Source organism: Pyrus communis, chromosome 15, assembly GCF_963583255.1.
Source record: "Pyrus communis chromosome 15, drPyrComm1.1, whole genome shotgun sequence".
Taxonomy (NCBI): Eukaryota; Viridiplantae; Streptophyta; class Magnoliopsida; order Rosales; family Rosaceae; genus Pyrus; species Pyrus communis.
The window spans coordinates 18,549,978-18,573,218 of record NC_084817.1 but is presented as its reverse complement, the minus strand read 5'-3'; the positions used below and the strand labels follow the sequence as shown (position 1 = coordinate 18,573,218).

Genomic DNA, 23,241 nt, shown 5'->3' with positions numbered 1-23,241 from the left:
GTTTGTAAATCGATCACCATGAGCTTATTACACCATATTATTCAAGCATTGATATTATCTTCAACTTAACAAGCCAAGATGGCTCAAGCTCATTAGTCCTTATTGACTAAATAAAAGAGAAAAAGAAAGATCACTGAACTCTGACCACTGTATAATTTATCTCAAAAAACCTCGATATTAATAGCAACAAACCATCTATTGATCTATATTATATTTTCTTGAGGTACTTTCTCAATGTGAGGCAAGTCTATCCACATATTTGGCTTGTATCAAGTTACACAACCTCAACAAGTTGTATATATACAAGGGCGAAGCCAAGAATCAAATTATATGGGGGTGCGCTTTTTTATGTTTCCATCTAGGATAGAGTGAAATTTTTTTACATAATTTTGTGTCATTAACATAAAACATTATTGTGGCAGCTATCCGTGTCCTGAAAATCTTTGTTGTGGAATAGATCCATGCAAGCCAATACATGGCTATGTTTCTCTTATTATTTTCATCAAATGTCTCTGTAGGTGTAATATGAGATTGCATGGTTTTTTTTTCTTCAATTGCAAGCTATATTCTACGGTAATTTACATTAAAGAGATGGAGAGAGTTTGAACTCAAGACACAGTGGGTTGAAGGAGAAGGTCTAACTACTAAGAGAATCCACCACTTGCACATATGTGTTCTAGATACAATAATATATCTACACTAGGAGTGAAAGAATAAATTGGTTGCAAATTCTCCTTACTATAACTGTCGTACAAAGTCACTTACAAATGTGTTAAATTAATATATGTTTCGGTCATTTAAGCACCACAAAAACCTATGAGATTAATGATTGACAAATCACTAATTCAAGAAAAATCTCTTTGCTTAATATTTAATCACTATAATTGTCACTTCACTTTGAAACTCATTGGGTGCCAATTATTGTCAAAGCCTTCTTTAAACAGAAAAGGCAGTTTTATTTTGCTTGCAACTGAATCTAATTCCAATTACAATATACAAATATATTTTGCTTAGTTGGGGGGTTTGTTGCTATAATTAAACATGTTATCTCATTGTCTCAACTTGGAATTGCATTGGCAGCTTGGATTTTGGGAAGGGACATGTAGCATGGGAGAGATAGGCATTGCTGAATGCTGACTCCTATGCATTTGGCATTTTTCTATATTTTGGCTTCCACCTCTTGATAAAGCTTCCTTGGTGCTCAGATTCCATTCATGGGTCACTGTTGAAAGTGAATTATGATGTGGCCTTCTCTGTATCTCTAGTCTGCTGCCTAAACAAGTTCCTTTTTTTTTTTCAAAGGGAAACGCTAAAACTACTTTCTCAAAATGGAATTTTCTGTAAAAATTTTGTAACTTACGTTTTTAGCGCAATATTTTATAATGTTAACATGAAAATTGTACCAAAAATATAAGGTGACGGAGCGTACATAAAAAACCTCACTTTTGAGAGGATCTCGTTAGCATTTCTCTTTTCTAAACTGCCTCATTAATTTACAACATTAAATTTCTTTTTTCTTAAAAAAAATATCTTGAATGGAAATTTTATTTTCTATAAATGTTCTCTTTTCTGAACCACTTTTTTTTATGAGAAAATAATAAATAGATATTCCATGATAATATAAAACAAGATAGAGGTCATTTAAGCCATAAGTCCAGTCCAGTACCAATCGCTGGATTCAGAGAACCAATCCAATCCAAGAGTTATTCCAACCTATCTCTTTGGAATAGTGCTCGCTATAGTTATTCTCCATATTACCATAGACAAATTTTATCGAGTAATGTTACATTTACTGCATATTTGTATCATCATCTGTACTATTTTTTTGAAATAGTGCTCGTTATAGTTCTTTAAATATAGCCTCTTACAACTCATATTCATCAGACAAAAATCCACCTATATATAAAGTTATAAACATCCAACAAAAAAACCCATAAATAAAATAAATTGTCACATAGGAAAATAAGGGATTTGGATCCTCTCTGGATCCCCTCACTGGGGATCTCGGGGATCATCATGCGTCCACAATTAAATGTTTTTTATATTTTTAAAAGCAAAGCAGCCTCGTTTTACGTGAAAAGCATTTAATTGTGGCCGCACGATCTTTGATGAATGGTCCTTGTGCATTGATCCCCAAGATCCCTAGAACGGTCCTTGTGCATTGATCCCCGAGATCCCTAGTGAGAGGATCCAAAAAGGATCCAAATCCGAAAATTTATGCCACAACATTCTACAACTATTCTCACACTCATAGCCAACCATTATTTTGACTTGACCGATTATAGTTTTAATGACAATTTAAGAAATTGAGCCATTTAGTGTTTCACACAGAAAATTTGGGGTAATTTGGCGAGGAATTTAGTTTTTGTCTCGTGCAGGATTATTTTTGTGGCTTCAGATGCCCTAAATGTGAAAACGAATTGTAAAGACCCGCGACATCATAGAGAGTATCGCTTCTCCCAACTCAGTTGCCATAATAATGTAATAGGGGATGGATGATGAGATTTTAGAGTACATGGAGAAAAGATAAAAATAAGTATTGAGTAATTTGGTTGAGGTGTAGTAAAACAACAAAAACACTTTTAAAAGTGGGGTATAATGAACCAGTTGCATTACATTATAGTTATTCTCCGTCCCACTTATAAGTAAGAAGTTTCAAATTCAATTCTAATAAATGACAATTTATACCAAATTATAGTTGACTTATTATGTGTAATCCGGTGTATCAACTCCAATGTTATGTATAATATAAATTAAGTTAGTATATGTTAACCCTTGTGTGTGAAAAAAAAAAAAAAAAAAAAAAAACCTAAATTCAATTTATTATAATCTCTATGCATAACGCAATACCGCCTAATCCGTTTGAATGTCAGCATGTCATATTCTAAACAAAGCATTATATCTATTGAAAATTTTCAACCATTTAGCAGCCATAAAATGTGATGGTGGTGACTGGTTAATATATACGAGAGTATCAATCTCACAAACAAAGTATTTTGCATATGCTTATAAGTAATTGAGCTATTTTTCATATTATCAATTAGTTTTATGATAGAACCTCAATTTTCTTTATAATATCAGAGCATATTGTCTCATGTATGAAGCTGAATAGCTACACATGCTCAACGTCAACCGATTTGTGTTGTCAGCATGTTAGGAGTGTCAATCCTATATTCAAGAAAAGAAAAAACATTGCATGTGCTTATAAATAATTAAATTACTTTACATATTATCAATTAGTTTTATATGAAACCTCAACTTTATTTAATATGCAATATAACATTGAGATGAATGAGGATTATCTTCAGATCCTCATTATGAGGATTCTGGGGATTTTCCAATTACGTCCGTTCATTGTACATCGTGCGGTTAGAAATCATTGTAACTTTTTTTATTTTAAAATTGAATAAAAATAGTACCTGACAAAAGATGACTGCACAATATACTATGAACACATGTGATTGGAGAATTTTCGGAATCCTCACAAAGAGGATCAAATAAAAGCAGTTCCACCATGGTAAAGGCCCTCCCAGGCTATTCACTATTTAATCCATCCAGTGAACATTAACTACCCTTAATGAACAGTAACTGTCGTTGCATCTCCACCCCCACACTGAGTAGCCCTGACAATAGGCAATAAAATATAAGTATTTTTTATTTATTTACAAAATAATTTAATTTGTAATTTTGGATAATATTTTTAATCGTTCTCGCTGCGCCACGTGTCATTATCCGAAAAGATAATTATTGGTGATGGATTTCAATAAGATTTTTATCCAATGCCATCGTGCCACATGTCGTTACCTTTTCAGAATCGTTGATGATAGATTTCCGATAAAATTTTTAACCAATCACATTGCCTGTCACAATCTGTTTACAATATTTAAGGATAGATTTCAATTAGATTCTTAATGAATGACGGCATGCCACGTGACATTATCTACAACCTAATCATTTCTAAATCCTCCATATAATCCACCATTCATCCTCAGAAATCTCACACCAATTTTCTGAAGATCTCTATCATTATTCATAGTTTCTGTGTCCTTCTTCACCAAAATCAAAATCTGTATTATTATTCATAGTTTCTGCTTCCTTCTTACAATGTCTTCTTCTTCAAGGATGATGTGGGAAATCGATCAATAAGAGGAAGAATTGTTTAACCAATCAGAAGGAATGTTCAATCTCCAGGTGGCCTAAAACGAGAGGGAAGAGGATAAGGAGTGTAACATGAGAGATAACGAAGTAAGAATGGGCAGAGTCTCACATTCCCATCGAGTCATCCAAGTTGTGGGTCAGATCTGTAGGCCCAGCCGTTCCGAAAACCTTGATAGAAGCAGGCAACGACGAGGTATAGAACTCTTGAACGATTATTTTGTCTGTAATAGTACATTTCCTGATACGTACTTTAGACGTCATTTTAGAATGGAACGGCATTTATTCAACAAAATCATGATTGTTGTTTGCAACCATGATTCTTATTTTGTGCAAAAGAATGATGCTTTTGGTGCCATGGGTCTCCTTCCTGAGCAAAAAATTATTGCTGCCTTGCGAATGCTTACATATGGAGCATCTGTAGACCAAGTGGATGAGATAGCGAGGATGGGGAAATCAACCATTCTTGAGTCCCTGATGAGGTTTTGCAGAGCAATCGAATGTCTCTACATTGCAGAGTACATCTGGAAACCTACTAATATGGACTTGCAAAGGCTTCAGAAGAAGGGCGAGATGCGAGGTTTTCCTAGGATGATTGAAAGTATCGACTGTATGCACTGGACCTGGAAAAACTGTCCAAGTGCGTAGCAAGGTGCTTTTGGGGACAGAAAATTAGCAAAAAGTATCATTTTGGAGGCGATTGCATCTTTTGATACATGGATTTGGCATACATTTTTCAGGGTTCCGAGAGCTCAAAATGACCTCAATGTCCTTGCCAATCCCCAGTGTTCAACTATATCCTGCAAGAAAAGGCACCAAAAGTCACGTGCTGGGTAAACGACCATAAATACAACGGGCCATACTATCTAGCAAACAACATTTACCCAAGGTGGTCATCGTTTGTCAAAACAGTGCCACGTTCGCGAAGTGCAAAGGAAAAACACTTTGCAAGCTGTCAAGAGGGGTGCAAGAAGGATGTGGAGCGTTGTTTTGGTATCCTCCAAGCTCGATGGGCGATTGTCAGGGGTGCTGCTAGAATGTTTGATGTAGAGTCGCTTCGATCCATTATGATGATGTGCATCATTCTTCATAACATGAATGTGGAAGATGAGTACGATTATGATGTCGTTGATGAATATGAGCCAGACACGATGAACAATTCCAGAACACAAATATATTGTGCTCATGACGCCACTGAAGAACCCATGCAACACAAGCCATTAGAAAAGGATGGACGTTACAATGAAGGGCTCATTCAACGATATACTGCACTTCAATGGCCATATATGCATAATGCCTGACAAATTGACTTGATAGAACAACGGTGGGATTTGAAACAAGCTTAAGATACTTAAGTTCATTTAGTGTGTTTGTTTTTATTTGGTGTGTTTATTTAATTTTATTTGTTGTGTTTTTTTTTTAGTTCATTTAGTGAGTTTTTTATTATTTGGTATGTTTATGTAATTTTATTTGGTGTGTTTATGCCATTTGAATAAAGATTCTCTTAGTATAAATAAATTACCAAATTAAATAATTTTACTCTCACTTTAAATAAAGTACTAAATTCAATAAATTGGAAACAACATAAAGTACTTTATTCAATAAATAATAAATTACAACCCAAAGTGATTGGAAAATTATGGGCTCCAATTACAAAAAGTATTTTATTCATCATCACTTAACCAATTTGTGGTGCTAGGATGATCTTCTTTTGTCGTGCTAGGACCATCTCCTCTTGCTTTTGCTTCTCTTGCACGCCTCCTTCACACCACATCCACTTTCTCCGACTTCCAAAAATATTTAGAATTTGAAGACTTCCCTTCTAAAGGCGTGTTCATAATGTCACGATCTCGTTGAACCATTTTTTCTTCTCTAACTTGTTCCCTTTCTTGCCTAAGTAGCTCTCTTTCTCTCTCATTAGCTTGAAATGCTCTCTCAACAGCTGCAACTTTTGCCTTCTCTTTAGCCTTATCAGCCTCAAATTTCGCCATTTCCCGCACCAAAGTCAATTCACCTTGGCGAGCAAGTTCTTCCATATACTTTGCATAATCATTCTTGGAAGCACTCCCTTTTCTCTTTGAAGCCTTCTTACCTTGAGGCCTAATTGGATAACAGGTCGACCCTGACGCTTGTTCAGGGGGGCGTTTCGGGCACTTCTTCTGCGTCATCTTCATGAACATACGAGCTGTGATTAGGTGTAAAGTGTAGAGGGGTGTTGTTCATGAAAACTTCTGGACCGACAGACACAACTTTGAATTTAGGACAATCTTTGACAATATTCCAATATTCCCACCAGTTGAATGATTTGTTTTTGCTTTTGGTTTTGGCATTATACTAAGCTTGTACTTGAAGTTCCTACACAATGCGAGAGAAGAAATAATTATAATGAAAGTAGGTAACAAATAAATAATACAAACAAATAATTATAATGAAAGTAGGTAACAAATAAATATTGCAAACAAATAATTATAATCTAAGTAGCTAACAAATAAAACAAATAAATAATACAAACAAATAATTATAATGTAAATTTGGGTATAGTACAAACAAATAAATAATATATTGTTACCTAATCCGCTAAATTTTCCCCACTTCGAAGATTACTACTAGTTTGTGCTAAGGCGTCTCTCCACATACTAAACGATTGACTGAGTGATTTTCAACGACTGGACATTGATTCTTTGGTTCTTTTCCCACCAATTTTGTCAAGAAAATTGGTATGAATATAAGACTCCACATTTCTCACAACTGCATCTCATTACCTGTAAGAGGATCATAAGTAACTTCAACCCAGTTACTACACAACACAACATCTTCAATAAACGTCCAATTCGTACCTGCATCAGTAGTCATTTTGTTGGAAAAAATAGGATTGAAACTTTTGAGAGAAGGATAGGAATGTGGTTGAAAGTAGTTGAGAAAATATGAAATTGTAGTGTAAGGTAGAAGATAATGAGAAGGTATTTATAGAAAAGTAAAATCAAATTTTTTTTTTTTTTTGGATTTTTATTAATTTTTTACATTTTTTTTAAATTTTATTCACCTAATTAATCTCTGTCGTTGGATTAAAAAAAATTGAATTACAACACTCCAGATTATGCCACGTGGCACATCGGTAAGATTTCTGATTTTTAAACTGTTTTTTTTTTAATTTATAAAGGTGAATAATGTAGACTGTTGATCTTAGATCCAATAGTTGAAATTAAATAAGGTTTTCAAATTATTATTACCGTTGGAAATCTAACAGTATAAAACAAATAACCGTTGAGATCCAACTGATGTCGAGGCGCCACGTGGCCTCCAACGGTCACTGACGAAGGCCTGCGCATCCGGGCTCTAGTGGCTGACGCAAAACAGAAGCAAAACATGGCTAACGTCAGCCTTGCATCAAACCCACTCCGGGCTCTCGGGCTGGTAACTCTCCACGGGCCTCTCCCTTGGGCTCGCTCGCCAGCACACGCTGGACTTCATCACTTGGGCTCTTTGGCCCTATTCCTACGCCTGTCCCTCGGGCTGGAGCACACGGTGGAAGTGCTCTAAGGTATGAGGATCCAAGAGAACATTTTTCACTATTGATATGACGGGTCATAGCTTTTCAAATGTCATATCCAAATTAAAGAAGGCAAACTCCCCAAGTGCTAATTTATTTGCAGGTCTCTGGTGCACATTCATCCTGAGGCATTAGCCTAGTCTCTCATCCCTTCTGGTTTGAACAGTATGTACAGACCTAGCTTTGTTGAATAAGTCTAAGATTAATACTCGGAAGAAAGACAATCTATACACTAGAGAAGGACACTTAGAAGTAGAGAAAAATCTCGGTCCGTTAATATGAAAGTCTAATCCTACTAGTATAGTCATAAATACATGCATAGGTTGTTATATCTCTTTCTTATTGTGATTGTCAAACAATCACGTAAGACATGAATGCGATAGGTTCACTGCATTGGATTTCTCTCCATGCATATTCATTCCAATTTCCAATAATCCCATCAAGTTTATAGAAACCAACATTTTTTTTTCTAATGAATCTAGCAATCTAGCATATGGGGAACTCCAAAACCATGCTGCTGCAAGCACGAGTATTTGGTCTAATACTGAACCACTTGAATGGCGTATCAACAAACCTTGGTTTTCCAAAGTATATATCCCTAGCTTGTATATATATCGTTTCTGTACGTGGCCAAAAATATTTATTCATGAACTAATTCTTGGCACCCTCTCATAACTTCACAAATACTTGTATCTCTTATTAATTTAAGAAACAGAACTTAAAAAATGAAGGTCAATATTCTATATCAATTTGTATATGAAACCGAGATAATTACCTTTCAGAAAATTAATTAGAATGATAGTCGTTGTAGTAATGGAACCACATATAGGCTGGAAGTGACCGCGGATCCCACCAAACCCCATAAAAACCCTAAACTACGAATCATGAGCAGAAACTTGAACACAAGTCCTAATTGAGTGGCTAATGCCAATCATCACAATTTGATTAGGGGACAGATTGCTAATTAAAGCAGTAATTATCTAAGATATTATAGACAAAAAATAAAAAGTTGAGTGATCAATAATTGAGAGCCAGATACCTGAACCAAGGAGGAGGCGGTGCTGCTTAATTAAGTACACAGCAATCTGCATCCAATACACTCTCAATCCGTGTGGAAAGACGAAAGAGGAACACAAAAGTTGGACAAGGTCAATTTTGTGCCAAACTTGGTGCACATGTCATGTGGTACAGTGGTAGTGGTCAGTTCTGTTTTTGTTTGTACAGATTAATGACATGATAGTCATGTTTTCAAGGTCCCTTGATCTCCAACCTCTACCAACCAAGCTTCCAAGTATCAACGGTGCATCTTGGCTGGTGAATTCTACCCTTACACAATGAATTTGGACGAAGGAAAATAAAGGAAAGGAAAAGAAAAACGGTTTAGATTGGTTTGGTTGAGATGTAGGTCAAATTAAAAAAGGTTGATTTTCAGGGTTTTATGAGTTGTTTGGAATAGCGTATGAGAGTGAATAACTAAAAGCACTTCTAACCTACATTTGACAAAATCATTTTGAATCATATAAGCATTTGCTGGAGGATCACATGTCATATGTTTTTTCAAGAAGCACTTGAATTACGAATAAAAATTCAAGACACTTCTAGCAAAACATTTGTGCAAAATTGCTTCATAGAGAAACAGTCACAAACGAGCTCAATTACATAGATAAGGTGTATCTACACTCGAGCAAGGGAAGATATAGCCACTCTAGTTAAGAGTATTCACTTTTAGTCTCATCTACACCAAAGTCTTGTGTTTGTATCAAGCAAAAGAAAATATAGCTCAAGAGCACAAACGAGCTCAATTACATAGATAAGGTGTATCTACACTCGAGCAAGGGAAGATATAGCCACTCTAGTTAAGAGTATTCACTTTTAGTCTCATCTACACCAAAGTCTTGTGTTTGTATCAAGCAAAAGAAAATATAGCTCAAGAGGTAATTAGGCAAATACTGATTTAACGAAATCCATAATCACTCTCAAACATCTATGTCAGGTTTGAGGTCAATAATAACGTTTTCCTTCTCCATACGTATGCAATGATGTGGGACGTTTGATTAGTGTGTGTCTAAGAATTATATGAAGATTTTATCTATAATATTTGAAGGGTGATGTTATTTACACATTCATTTTTATTTGTTACAAAATTTTCTTAATTTTCAGCTGTCGAATTAAATTAATTGAAAAAAAAAAATCAATTAACAAAAATATGAGAAATAAAAAGAAATATATGAATTTACACTGCCTATTTAAACTTTTAAAAATATCCTCAAACACAAATACCTTCTGATTTGATATTTCCAATAACAATTGTTGGTGAAAGGTCATCAGACTCATTGTCTCACTTGCGTCTGGACCACGTCTCCTCTCTCGGGAATTAGAGTTCTTTCTGGATCCTCTTTGTAAGGATTTTGCAAATTCTTAAATTATGTTCATTCATTGTATGTCGTGCATGCCAATTTTTAACAAATACTATTCATATTTAATTTTAAATAAAATTATTTAAAATAATTTCTAATTACACGGTATACGATAAACGAACATAATTTGAAGATACCCGAGATTCTCACAAAAATCATCCGAAAAAAATCCTCATTCCTTCCCCTCTTGGAACCTGCAAATTCTTTTGGCTTGGAAGGTTAGGTGCCCTAACGACTGAACATATACGAGCTACATACAATTACAAGCTAGAAATGTCTACATCCAACCCAACACTTTTTGCTGGCTAATCAAAAAGTCTTATTCCTTTCTTTTCTAATTTATTACCCATTCAAGTCTTATTCTTTATTTGTGACCTAGAATTTAGTACATGGTTTTGTGTTGCAAGTATTGGTGCTTAACATTTAAACCCATTGACCAGTTTTCTAGTAATATTTTTGGAACACCGCTTGGTTAATTTAATGATAAGAAGAAATTCATCTTCAAAAAATGCTTAGTAACCGATTTATAGGACTTTGTCTTATGATCGTGTTGATTCGTGCTTATGATCATGAGTGTTGATATTGTAAATCAATTAAAATAAAAATTGTTTAGCAATCAATTGTAATAAATATATAGAAAGCTCTAATATTTTTACCAACTATGACCATATGTTTTTACAATGATCAATCGATCTCATACCTTATTGATTTTTGTCAAGACGATCTTTATATAATGATTTATAATATGGATTGTTCCAATTATTAACACAACATCTTGTGAATTGATTACAAAGTGGTATAAGGAGGAACTCCTCCTCGTCATTTCAGGAGCAAAATGCTATTCATATTTTTGTTCACTTTGTTCAAAGATATTTCAATTCAAATCTCCCTCCCAGATAAAACAATTTAACCAGAATTTAGTGGAAGTTTAAAGATAATTAGTAATACCATTTTTATGGTGTGGATAATGCTAAGGAGACCAAATTTATAGACTAAATTTATAAACTAAATGGTGTATAGTCAATAGGAAATGAGCACATTTATCAACACTTAAACAATAAATCAATCGTCAACTTCCATGTAATTTAGTCTCTCTAGCATTACTCTAAATATATTGAGTTTGAACTTGTTAAAAAGTCATTCTGCATTCTTTCATAGTGTTTTCTTTCTCCTAGATTTTTCATGAGATAGAATTGCATGTTGACTATTTTAGAGTGCTTAGTCATGAATAGCCAAGAAAAAAAAACACAACACCTCAATATTTTGTCTGGACTTAAACTCATTATTGTCATCACTGAGCACTACCGTACAATAGTATTCTTTTTCATTTTTAAGTTGGAGCTCTTAAGTTTAACTCTCATAAATGACGAGTTTGATACTAAATTATTATGTCTACGTCATCAAAATCATCTAAAATGAACAACAACGACTTGATCGAACAAAAATACTTATTTTGACATATCGAGTGTAGTTCAAAATTTTAATATATCAAATTGTCGCATAAATGATCAAATTTAAATTTTAATATTTGACGTTCGACATCTCCTCTATAATAGTGTGCTTCTCCATTTACGGCCGAGTTCAAATCCTCACCTCGTTTAGACCCAAAACAAAAAGGGGCTTTCGAAGTACGATTCAAGGGCCCAAAAATGTTGAACTAAGCAAAGGCATCTTTGTTTTGTTCACTCACGCTTTCCACTTTTTACAGTGTCCATGGCCATTGGCCACAATCAAATGCGCTTTGCCACCATAGCTATTCACTCGATTTCTCCAAGCTTTTGAATTCTAACACCCCGAACCCCCTCTTCTCTCTCTCTCTCTCTCTCTCTCTCTCTCTCTCTTTCTCTCTCCATATTTTCACCCTGCTGCTTCCGCAATATAGGTGCAGCAAACCTGGTTAGTATTTTCTCATACTTTAATTTACTCTCTCAGAAATTTATGTTTTGATTTCTCACATTTTGTCCCTTTATTTCTACTTATTTTACTTTACAGTTTATTGGGTTTTCGTTTTTCTCTTCGTTTTGTCTTTCAGGAATTCATAGGAACTTCTGCAAGTGTGAGATCAAGTGTACCAAATTCATGGAGTGCATGGTCCAAGGAATTATAGAAACACGGGTGAGTTTTTTACTTACTTTTGGGGGTTGAATTGGACTATATTTTGGTATACAATTTCTGCATTTGCAAATTTGCTCTTAGATGAGAAAAAAAATTGAATCTTTTGCTTGGTGGTCACTTTTCGGTGGATGTATACTAGCCAAGGTTACCAAATACTTCATTTGAGGTCAATGTGTTAGAATCATAGTAATTTGTGCCTTATGGGTGTTTGACATTCTATTCCTGAGTTAAATTGACGATTTGGTAACAGCGATACATGGACCAAAAATAATCATTATGGAGCTTCGAGTTCTCCCAAAATGACAAACAGTTTGTACAATTTGGTTGCAATGGTACAAGTGTGGCTTTTGCGCAGCCTAGAAGCGAGTTCACATTTGCCAAGTTATCAATCTAATGAAGGGTGAGACAGACAAATGGACAACAAGCATAAAGTGAAACAATTTCAAAACCTTATACTGCAATGTGAGAAAATTAAAACCTTGTTGGCTCGTTTTAAAATTCGCAATATATAAGGACGTGTAAAATGTAGTTATCCCAAAAAGAATTTATGTTATGGTCATTTGATTTAGTAGTTTTTTTTCCCCTTGCATGCACAAATTATTCGTGTTTATTGGATATATTTTGTTTTATAGTTGTAATTAAAATAACTAGAAGAATCCCTTTTTCCCCCTTTCTGTGGGAAGTGTTTGGAGCTGCATCTAAAATATGGTTTGCATTTTGCAGCATGTTGAGGCCCTTTTCAGGGCCTTTGTGGTGTTAGCAAGAAAAAATTGAGGGTCCTATGCCTTAAAAGTGGCCCAAACCTTGGTAATTGATTTCTTTCCTCTTTTAATTTCGATCCGAGTGGTTAGGATACTATGTCTAAACACATTTACTACACAATTAAGCCATGTTCATTACAGCTCTTTTGCCTTTCGTGAGCTCATTTTAAGATATGTTGAAAGCCTCCCCTGGTGTCAGACTCAGTGGTGGGCATTATTAAGAAATTTTTCCCAGATGTCTGTTGTCTTTTTTATCTGTTACTTTTCCAATGTGAGATGCATGGGACTGTTAGATGAAATTTTCTAGAGTTTCTTATTTCTTTGAAGTCTTTAGGACTGACAACAATCGTATACAGTATCTTTCATTTATTGACTACGACTTCTCACACAATCATGTTAATTTTTCATTATTTGTTGTTAGTATGGTCTGGTTCAGTAGATATCCGATGAATAGCACATAAAGAGGTTATTTTGTAGGTTGTCACTAGTTATGATCTTCCTTTCTATAGAGGCTGTAGCATCAGAGGTTCAATTATATGCGATATTGAACAAACTGAACCAACATGGTATGACCCTTCCCTGTCATATTCATTGACATGTATGAGTTTGTGTTTTACCTTCATACTTTTGCATATTTGCCTAATTCTAGATTCTGCAGTAGTATAAGGCAGATAGGGGGTGCAATGAGAGGTGCAGGTGCTGAGCAACTTTCAGTGCTAGTAAGATCTGTGGTTGAAAGCAAAACAAGAAAGAATGTGCTTCGCTTTTTTTATGCACTTGGATACAATTTGGACCATGAGCTGCTAAGGGTGGGATTTTCCTTCCATTTCCAGAAGGGCACGCAGATCAGTGTGACCGTGTCATCAGTTAATAAGATGCTACAACTGGAAACTATACTGATGTTGAAGTAACAGCTCCTGCTACATCTGAAAACTATACTGATGTTGTTGCTGCAGTATCATCTTTTTGTGAATATCTTGCATCATAAGTTTCCTTTTTCTATCAAGAAGCATTAATTCCTTGTATGTCTCATGGCTAGGGGTCCCAACTGTCTACGCTTGAAAACCAAACAGAATGGTCCATTTGTGTCTGGTTTATCTATAGGCTGGACAACCTCTACCTTCTCTTATTCATAAATAAGAGTTGGTTGGTTGGTTGATCAGCAGTCATAACGGCCCAAGCGATCCAAATTGACTATTTCTTGCACAATGGTTGATCATATTATAAGTGATGAGACTACATGAGAGTGCATATTATTTGCATAAACCTGATAATTGTTGGTCCTTAACCATGATTAGGCAAACTGATTTTAAGGTTTATGATGCACATGATGAAAATTTGTTTACTTGACTCGTACACTTGGAATTGATTTCTCAGGCTCCTGCATTTGTCAAAACCGGGTATTTCAACTGGGGTTGTTCCTACTGCTGCTGCGGCTGCTGCATCCCTTTATCAGATGGTGGGGGTACGACCTTATAAGTAGAGGTTGTATATTGCTTTGATTTTAGTATCTCATGTCTTGTCAAACTTTGTATTAACTCCCAAGTAGTTTCTCTTTCGGATTACTAAACCTTCAGATAGTTATGGTCAATGGCAATCATAGGTCTTTTCTTTTAGTAATTAGGCATCTGTTGAGTACTGAATAAAACATGTAGCATTGGCTAGATAGAGGACCAAAGGATAGACTGACTAAGTTAGCTCTAGGTCATTAGGAGGTTTGGTGGTGAGTGAGCAGGCACTGGTGGTAATTACTAAGTACTAATTACCCTAGTTTGTGGGGAGGGTTTGGCTAAATCACTTAATAATTTGTTAATGGTTGTGGGTCGTTCGTCGTTCTATATGCAGATCTGAACGGTTGAAATGGACCTTTGGTCCAATATAATTAGAAAGGAATGCTTAAGAAAAGCATATGGCTTTAAGGTTATGTAACTAGTAAGATTTATGTTTTTGTGTCTTCTCTTATCTTTCGGTCAATCAAGGGCCTGTGGCCATCAAGGTTTCCAGAATAAATACAAGGTATACTGGAGAGAAGGGGTCGGGAATAGAACCTCGAGTGTAGAAGTAAATGCTTAAAACTACTTTGTCAAGAGCGATTACGTTGTTGCATTGCTTTTTATTCTTTTTTCCTTTTCTAGGTGAGTAGTATCCCAGATTGAGTTCCAATAATTCCTACAATAAAGGACGTAAAACACGTTGGTTATTGCTAGGGATATCAAATTTTTTATACCAAAGTTGCAAACCAAATGATGTGGTTGTAGATGTTGAATTTTTAATTAAGTGTAGATTAACGTACTTGTTTCTTATTGACGACATATTATTTGATTTAAAATTTTAGTCACCCTAGCAGATTTACAGACCATACGCTGATCAGAGCAATGAATAAGTGCCGTGTACTATTAACAAACAGAATTTTCCACGCTGTTCCATAATACGGGATGCTTCAGATATTTTAACTATTATATCTTTATTTAAAAATACAAAAATTAAGCAGAATATCGCCATTGAATTTTAGGAAACAAAGAGCCATCCTTTCCATGCTTTGTTTAGACCAAAAATGTTATTTGTCATGATTGCCATGACGTAACAAACGTCTTTAACATGATTACGATGACATCAGAAACTTGGAGTGGTGTACAACCATGGGATAGGTTAGGTGGTGCTGAAGTTTATTTCTTTCAGTTGGGAAAAATGGTTGGAGGAAGAAACCTAATCAACCTTACATTTCTATGTTGCTTTGACAATCATGAGTCCATGAACGACTTAAATATAATTAATATATGACAGCCTTCAACCAAAAGAAAAAAGCTATAAATAACCGGATTGCTTCTACTATGAATGTTTTTCACTTATATGCAACGATATATCATTATGGTGTTCAAAGTCAATGATACATTGCTATGGGGGAGGGAGATTTCAATGAACAAGTTCACCACCAGCCCATCACTATCTCTAGCCACTAATACGAGGTCATGTAAGACTGTCTACACATGGCCTAGTACTAATGGCTTAGGACACCACAAAGGCAGTTGTGAGAAGTTAAAACATATGTCAGTGTGTGATTTATTCTTGATTGGCTTTTAGGAAAAAAAAACATCAAATTTATCAAATATGTGATTGCTTAAGCCTAAACTAGCAGATTTGTCAAATATCTAACCATGCAAGGTAAATTTGACACAAATCTATCGAAACCTAGGGAGAAGATAAAACCTTGCATAAGACTAGGAAGCAAGCACTCTTCACATGAATACGAAGGAAAAGGAGGAGGACAGGAGTTTCTAGAATCCCTCTTGTTGATAAAAAATAAATAAATTAGACCTCGTTAGCTAGTGATTGTCTTAAGAAAGTGAGAAATGCACAACTTTGCAAACATATTTTGCGACATTGCCAAGATCATGGGTTGCCATGTTTTCTTGAGTAACAGTAACACCGTATGATAATGTGGGTGATGTGTTAGTAAGTTAAAAAAAGTGTGAATTACATAATTTGTACTCTTCTATTTTGGGGTAAGTAGCGGCTTAGGACATTGATTTATGTTTAAAATTGACTAATAAAACAGCCCTATGTCCAAAAACCATACCGTAATCATAAGGCTCGACAATTTGAGCAACCAGACTTTAACATAAATGTGGTAATTGAAGTTTACACTACTTGGCTCGTAACATGTAAGAAGTTATTTTTACATGCTTGCAAATCACAATTTAACACGTATACATTAATAACTTATTAAAGTGCAACAAAAAAAATTACCGCACACAAAGATTTCCTTCTAAAAGATGATAAATTAGCACTATACTGTATGACAAAAGTCCGGGTCTTGTAAAAAGTGGTCCAACCATAAATTTTTCAAAACAGTTTTTATAAAAAAAGAGAATTAAACAGACGAATGAACAAATAATTCACAATGACAAAGAGGGAGGAGAGTAAATTTAAAATACTCATCCCAAAACAATAATGTCCATATATATGTATATAATGCGTAAATATACAAGCTAGTTGTACATGTACAAGTATACATTGATATGCATGACATACACGTATCTGTATTTGGCATATATACGCTTGCAAATGCATGCAATAAGTCACTATATTCAGGGAGAATCTGTGAAATAATATTTAACTAAGAATTGTCAACCATAATTGGCGTCCTCAAGAAATAGTTCAGGCCAGTAGGATGAAGAAGTACTACTTCTGCCTCCATAGGTAGAACTGCTGCAGCACGCATCTCCAGGAACATTGCTGGTTGGAGGAATAGAGGGAGGAATAGAGGGAGCAGTAGGAGATAAAAGATTATTAAACCATGGAGATTCATCGGGTAGGTTATTTTCTTGACTACTGACCATTTTAAAGTTGGAGCCCTGGCCCATTTCATGATCACTGTTATTCAAAGATGGTAGAGAACTGAAAGGGACTTGTGGGTCTGCTAGGTCATAAGGCAGTAGGGTTTGATGTTGGTGGAGTGGTTGAGAAGAATTACGACCATATCCGTGATCAGAAAATGAGCTTGGATTTTCCAGTTGTGGTGAATTAAAATTTGGGTTTTCTTTGATGGGAGAAATATTAATTGAGTTTAGCAAATTAAAAGCCTGATCATCCATTTCCATTTCCATCTCGGTGTTTCTGTTGTGCCTGTAATTGTCAGTGCTGCTTGTATAAGGTACGGATTGAAGTAAATGCTGCATGTATTGAAGCTTGGACAACTGAACTGCTTGATCTGCTTGTAATGTTGCAGCATGTTGATTAATGTGATCTATGGGCTGATATTGCTGCATGAGATCCTGCAGGTTAGCTAGGGCTAAAAGCTGAGATAAGCTGGAAAATAGATCAGTTCTTGGCTGATGGGTCATTGGATCAAAACCCATCTGGATCAGCTTCTTCTTCAAATGTGTGTTCCAGAAGTTCTTGATTTCATTGTCCGTTCGGCCGTCTAAGTGTGTTGCAATTGCTGACCATCTTGTAAGTAAGAAAAAACAAGTTTTAATATTTATGCAAACACACGCATATATATAGAAGGAACGGTTGAAAACTTTGATGTATTTAATCATGGAACCAAGAGAAGTAGAATAAAGCATTACTTGTTTCCAAGGATAGAATGGAGATGAAGAATTGTTTGCTCCTCTTCTTCAGAAAATTTGCCTCTTTTGATATCAGGTCTTAAGTAGTTCGTCCATCTTAGCCTGCAACTCTTGCCACATCTATTGAGACCTACAAAAGAGAAAATGATATTTGAAATGGGTGCATTTTTGCCCACTACCATCCAGTGGTGATAATGCTCACCACTTTATTTATCACCGTTGGATGAGTTTAAAATTTTGAGATTTATATATATCTATTACACAGATCTGGAGATTTAATTTATCTAATGGTGATAAATAGAGTGGTGAGAAAAAATATTCCCTTTTGAAATTGATAAAATCAACAAATCTTATCACCCAATGTCATAAAAGAGATCTTAAACTCAAATCTCAATATAATGGTGGTGAGAAACGATGCATTCGCGTGTTATGGATAGTAATAATGTTTGCTTAAGCTGTCGAGGATAGTTGTCGTAAACTAACTATTTAATCAACAAATTAAGAGATGCTAATTATATATTATAAGCAAACCTGCAAGCTTTGGAAGAGCTCTCCAACTTCCATGGCCATGTTGTTCAATATATTGCACAAGCTTTTGATCCTCTTCTGGAGTCCAAGGTCCTTTCTTGAGACCACTTTCATCACTACAGGGAGATCTCCCCATTGTGTTTAATCAATTTCTGAATATGATCGTAATTTACTTAATTAACTTGGTCAGCTGCTCCCTTGCTTCCCTGATGTTTCCTGAAAAACTAGGGGTGCCTATTTATACACAAATTAACTAGAACATGGGCTGCTCTAATTTCAATAACTAAGTTTTTTAATGCCAAGCTGAAGAGCGAAACTTTCAAATCACAATGTCAACGTTGCAGGTCACCGCTTTATAAAAAAACTCGACTCATGCACGCAAGAAGAGATCCCTTCGTACGTCATTGTTTGCATGGCTTCACAAACAACTTACCCTTACTACGTCTTAAATTTGAACTTTACAAGTGCTTATTCCTAACCTTGAGAAGCTACGGTCTACTACTTATTATGAATAAGGTTCTTATCACAAAAGTTCCTAGAAATTGACCCACGAATTAAAATGATCTTTGAAATTAAAAATTGATCAATGTAGTCTTTAAAAATGAGTGTCGTAAATTAATATGATCATTCTATCATAATTCTATAAAAAATTCTTATGTGTTAATGTGTGTTTAATAATCAATTAAAAAAGTTGTCAAAACACCTTTTTGCACAGTGAGATTATCTCAAGGTAGAGCTCGCCGTTCTCCCCAACACCAAGATCACCGAGGGAGCACCAACAAGATCTCCAAGATTAAGGTTGTGAGGTTGTTGATCATCCAAATATTGACAGTGGTGTCACAAAAATCATTGCCAGTCCAAGCCGTCACCAAAGGTGGTCTCGATCATGGTCCAATTACCTAGGTGAAGGGTGTAAAGATGGGTGTCTTGAGAATTTTTTTTAGAGAAGAGAGTACGAAGGCTACCATAGATGGAGGTAGAGCAGTATGGGTTGGGATCAAAAGTGATTGCAGGACTTGGTTTCTGGGTTGACAACTTTTATAATTCATTATTAAATTATTAAACATACTTCCTTTTTTTTTTTTTTTAATTTAATTAAACTTTTGGGATCCATTTATAGAATTGTGATGGAAGTACCACATTGATTTGAGACAGTTATTTCTAGGATTACAGTGATCGATTTTCATTTTCAGAGACCATCTTGGGGGTCAATTTCATAGACTATTTCTGATAAAAAATAATAATAAAAGACTTTAATTTGGGATCCATTTATGTGCCACCTCAGCACATAACATAATTTTTTGACAAAATTGTGACGGAATAACTACATTGATTTGCAACACCTATTTTCAGGGACTACATTGATCGATTTCAATTTCAGGGGCTATCTTGATGGTGTGGGACAATTTCATTGACCTAACCTTTATGAATATCATATATGAGTGGTAGAATGTACATTTACGTATACTATGTCACATCTCGGCCTGGGCCCCCACCAAATCTCGAACTCGACTCCACCGTAGTACGATATTGTCCACTTTGGGCCCCGACCACGCCCTCACAGTTTTGTTTCTGGGAACTTACACGAGAACTTCCTAGTGGGTCACCCATCCTGGGAATGCTCTCGCGTGAACTCGCTTAACTTCGGAGTTTCTACGGAATCCGAAGCAAGTGAGCTCCCAAAAGGCCTCGTGCTAGGTAGAGATGAGAATATACATATAAGGCTTATAGGATCCACTCCCCTGGTGATACCAAACTGACACACCCCAACTTAGATCGAGGCATGACAGCCAACATACCTCGATCTAGGTTGGGGTGTGTCATACTAGAGATTATGGATACCCGCATGTACAAGCCAAAATGCAAAAGTACTTAAAAATAATATTCCCACATTTAGTATGTAAACATATATTTTGTTTGTATGTAAAGTTTATACGGAAATTCTCTTATCAAACTTATGATAGATCTCTATATTGTACATATAGTAAATTTATCACTATGTTATTATATTTCATTTGAATGTGTAATTTAGGTTCACAATTTAAAAATATAATACATTAATTTGACATGTAAATTGAGGTATTTCAACTTAATTTACAATCTAACAATATATGTACGTGCATGTAAATTAAGGTATTTTAACTTAATTTTCAATGAATGAGAAGACAATACGAGATTTCTCAGGTACCTTTGAGCTTGGTGTTTTACTCTATCGCACCACTTCGATTTATATCCACTTAAAATTGTGAAAGTTACATATAATATTCATGAGTTCAACCTATATAAAAACCACCTGCCCTAGAAGTGGAAAATATTGATGATATGCCTATACAACAATCATAAAATGGCACACGTCACTTATTTCTAACCTCTTCAGTTAAATCAATCACCTAATCTAAAGAACCCACAAAAGTCCATGAAAACCCTGTGTACCAATCCCCTCTCCACCTCAAAACAAAAGAACATATAGCAAATACGAAAAATGCTAGGCAAATTATCTTTTTAGACCATATTTGTAAATTATGTAATGTGACATTAATAAAAAACAAACATGTTCATCAAACACTTAAATAATAATTCAATTATTAACAATTACATCGTATGATTTATAAAATATAATTTAAATAGATGATTTTCTGGCATTACCCAACAAATACAAAATTAAAAAATTATTGGTGTTAATTATTAGACACTTAGATATATTGTTAGAAAGAGACAGTAGAAGATTGCTTCCATGGGGCCCATTTGACTTGGAGGGGTGGGGCAGTTAGAGGGGAATTAGTTGGTGCAGCAAATGCCCCAAATTTGCACCAATTTTTCCTCTTTTGTTTCAGTGCAACACACAAACCATTCTCGACACGCTTGAGAACTCATCTATGGTGTTTGTTGGTAGCGATTGTCCTCTTTCATCTTGTTTCTTATGCATTTCATCTTGTTTCTTATGCTTACTTTCCCTCGATGTTTCCTATATATTGGTATAACCTTCTGGTTTGAATCAACCACTAAAGTAAAAGGTTATCCTCTAGTACAAGCCAGTGTTTTTTTTTTTAGGGTAAAAAATTAAAGATAATTATTATTGGCACTCTACAAATTTCATTTTTTATTCCAAACTTTCTATAATTAGAAAGAAAAATATATTTATGTGGAGTGTATAATAAGATTGTTGAAGTGTTAATAACAATTCTCAAATTAAATTCATTAAACATAAAATGAATGGCTATATGGGCCAACTCAAAGGAAGGCAGAAAATCTAAACTATTGGAAGAATCAAAAGGCACAAAAGCCCACAATAAGCAGAAAGATAGAAAATAACAGAACCCTAATTCAAGCCAGTGTCCTTTGCACGAAGGCAATGCAAAATGAAATATAATGCACCAACAATTAAAACTGAGATATCAAGTTCGATCACTTTTTCACTAATATCGCTTGTATAAAAATATATATAAATCAGATTTAAGGAGTTAGCTCTAGCTTAGTCTCTTTGATCTTAATGATCTTGATATCCATTATATTGGTGTATGTTGATGCACAAAATCATACAATGATTATAAACTAACTAAGAAACTATCACAAAATGAATATAAACCAAGTTAACAACCTAGTGGCCACCATAACAGCCATATGGCAAAATGTCTCAATGCAATTGGGAGCGGAAATTTTCAATATAAGTTGTAATTTATTTTATCAAGTTTCCAATGTGGAATTTCCTTAGTCCCCCGTACAATTAGGAGCAGAATCATCAATATAAATTGTAATTTATTTTATCAAATTCGACTTACGTGAATAATGAGTTTGATATAGTCTAGTCCTTAGCCAGTGTTACTTGTCAAGTGACCAATTATCTGTAAATAAGGTTTTGAAGGATGATGAAAGTTGACTTCTTTTTAGTGATTGAGCCCGACTTTATTGTTATTAAGAATGTATCCTACAATAATGAGAGGAGCGACTTTACATAGCTTCTTAGTAAGTTGGCTACTCCTCATATTACCAATTAATTCTATAGTGGGATCTTAACTTCTTCATGATATCAAAACAAGTTGTCTCACGTGTGAAGCCCAACGGTCACATGTCTTCTATGTCACCCTATTTGTGTTGTTCATGTGTTAGGTTTGAAAATTGACTACACGTGAGATTGCGTATTGAGAATGAATCTCACATTGATAAGATGAGGAACCTTGTATAAGCTTATAAGTAAATTGAGATGCTCTCTGTATCACCAATTGATTTTAAGGAAAAATAATGAAAAGGGCTTGAAAACTTTGAGTTTTAATGATAAGGACAAAATAAAGGGTAAAGTGAATAGTACTAGGATTGACGTTTTAGTGTAAAAATGTGGTTTTTCGTTAAAGTGAACAGTACTGTGGGCTTTTCATTAAAACTCCCTTGATTTTATAACGAAACTTTAACTTCTTGATCCATAACTACCTATCTCTTTGCTGTCAATTTGACCAATTGCTTACCTTCTGAAATGGGTTTCATGGCAGCAAAAATTTTACATCTAAATTTCGAACTTGGTCGACTGGGTCCTATAATTATTGAGCCCAAATGGCCCAATTACTTTATTATCCCCATTTAGCTCCAACCAGAACATCATCACATGTTTGTTGATGAACTTCTTAATGAATGCGATTCATAATTAATCT

At 34.9% G+C, this 23,241-nt stretch overlaps 2 protein-coding genes and 1 long non-coding RNA gene across 5 annotated transcripts; 2 read left to right on the top strand and 1 right to left on the bottom strand.

Annotated features, from left to right (window-relative positions):
* The first annotated feature begins 4,512 nt into the window (after positions 1 to 4,512).
* LOC137717130 (uncharacterized) lies at positions 4,513 to 5,456 on the top strand. The gene is made up of 3 exons (XM_068456435.1): positions 4,513 to 4,765; positions 4,896 to 4,988; positions 5,068 to 5,456. Exons 1-3 carry the CDS (start codon positions 4,513 to 4,515, stop codon positions 5,454 to 5,456), a joined length of 735 nt encoding a protein of 244 aa, XP_068312536.1.
* Positions 5,457 to 11,837: 6,381 nt separating this feature from the next.
* LOC137716710 (uncharacterized) lies at positions 11,838 to 14,168 on the top strand. 3 transcript variants are annotated; one of them, XR_011065731.1, is made up of 5 exons: positions 11,838 to 12,018; positions 12,155 to 12,237; positions 12,961 to 13,044; positions 13,476 to 13,564; positions 13,657 to 14,168. It is a non-coding gene; the product is annotated as an uncharacterized lncRNA (long non-coding RNA). The 3 variants fall into 3 exon arrangements; XR_011065732.1 differs by lacking the exon at positions 13,476 to 13,564; XR_011065730.1 differs by having other exon boundaries at positions 12,961 to 13,564.
* A 2,830-nt stretch (positions 14,169 to 16,998) lies between these two features.
* LOC137718753 (transcription factor MYB53-like) lies at positions 16,999 to 18,826 on the bottom strand. Its single transcript, XM_068458290.1, has 3 exons — positions 18,602 to 18,826; positions 18,071 to 18,200; positions 16,999 to 17,948 (listed from the first exon to the last, which is right to left on the bottom strand). Exons 1-3 carry the CDS (start codon positions 18,732 to 18,734, stop codon positions 17,126 to 17,128), a joined length of 1,086 nt encoding a protein of 361 aa, XP_068314391.1. The 5' UTR covers positions 18,735 to 18,826; the 3' UTR covers positions 16,999 to 17,125.
* Positions 18,827 to 23,241: the final 4,415 nt, after the last annotated feature.

Excerpts from the sequence above, each read along its gene's own strand:
- LOC137717130 (XM_068456435.1), top strand. The coding sequence starts at position 4,513 with ATGGGTCTCCTTCCTGAGCAAAAAATTATTGCTGCCTTGCGAATGCTT. Across the intron at positions 4,766-4,895 it reads GATGATTGAAAGTATCGACT|GGTTCCGAGAGCTCAAAATG; the intron begins GTATGCACTGGA and ends TACATTTTTCAG. Across the intron at positions 4,989-5,067 it reads CACCAAAAGTCACGTGCTGG|TGCCACGTTCGCGAAGTGCA; the intron begins GTAAACGACCAT and ends TTGTCAAAACAG.
- LOC137718753 (XM_068458290.1), bottom strand. The coding sequence starts at position 18,734 with ATGGGGAGATCTCCCTGTAGTGATGAAAGTGGTCTCAAGAAAGGACCT. Across the intron at positions 18,201-18,601 it reads AGCTCTTCCAAAGCTTGCAG|GTCTCAATAGATGTGGCAAG; the intron begins GTTTGCTTATAA and ends TCTCTTTTGTAG. Across the intron at positions 17,949-18,070 it reads CATTCTATCCTTGGAAACAA|ATGGTCAGCAATTGCAACAC; the intron begins GTAATGCTTTAT and ends CTTACTTACAAG.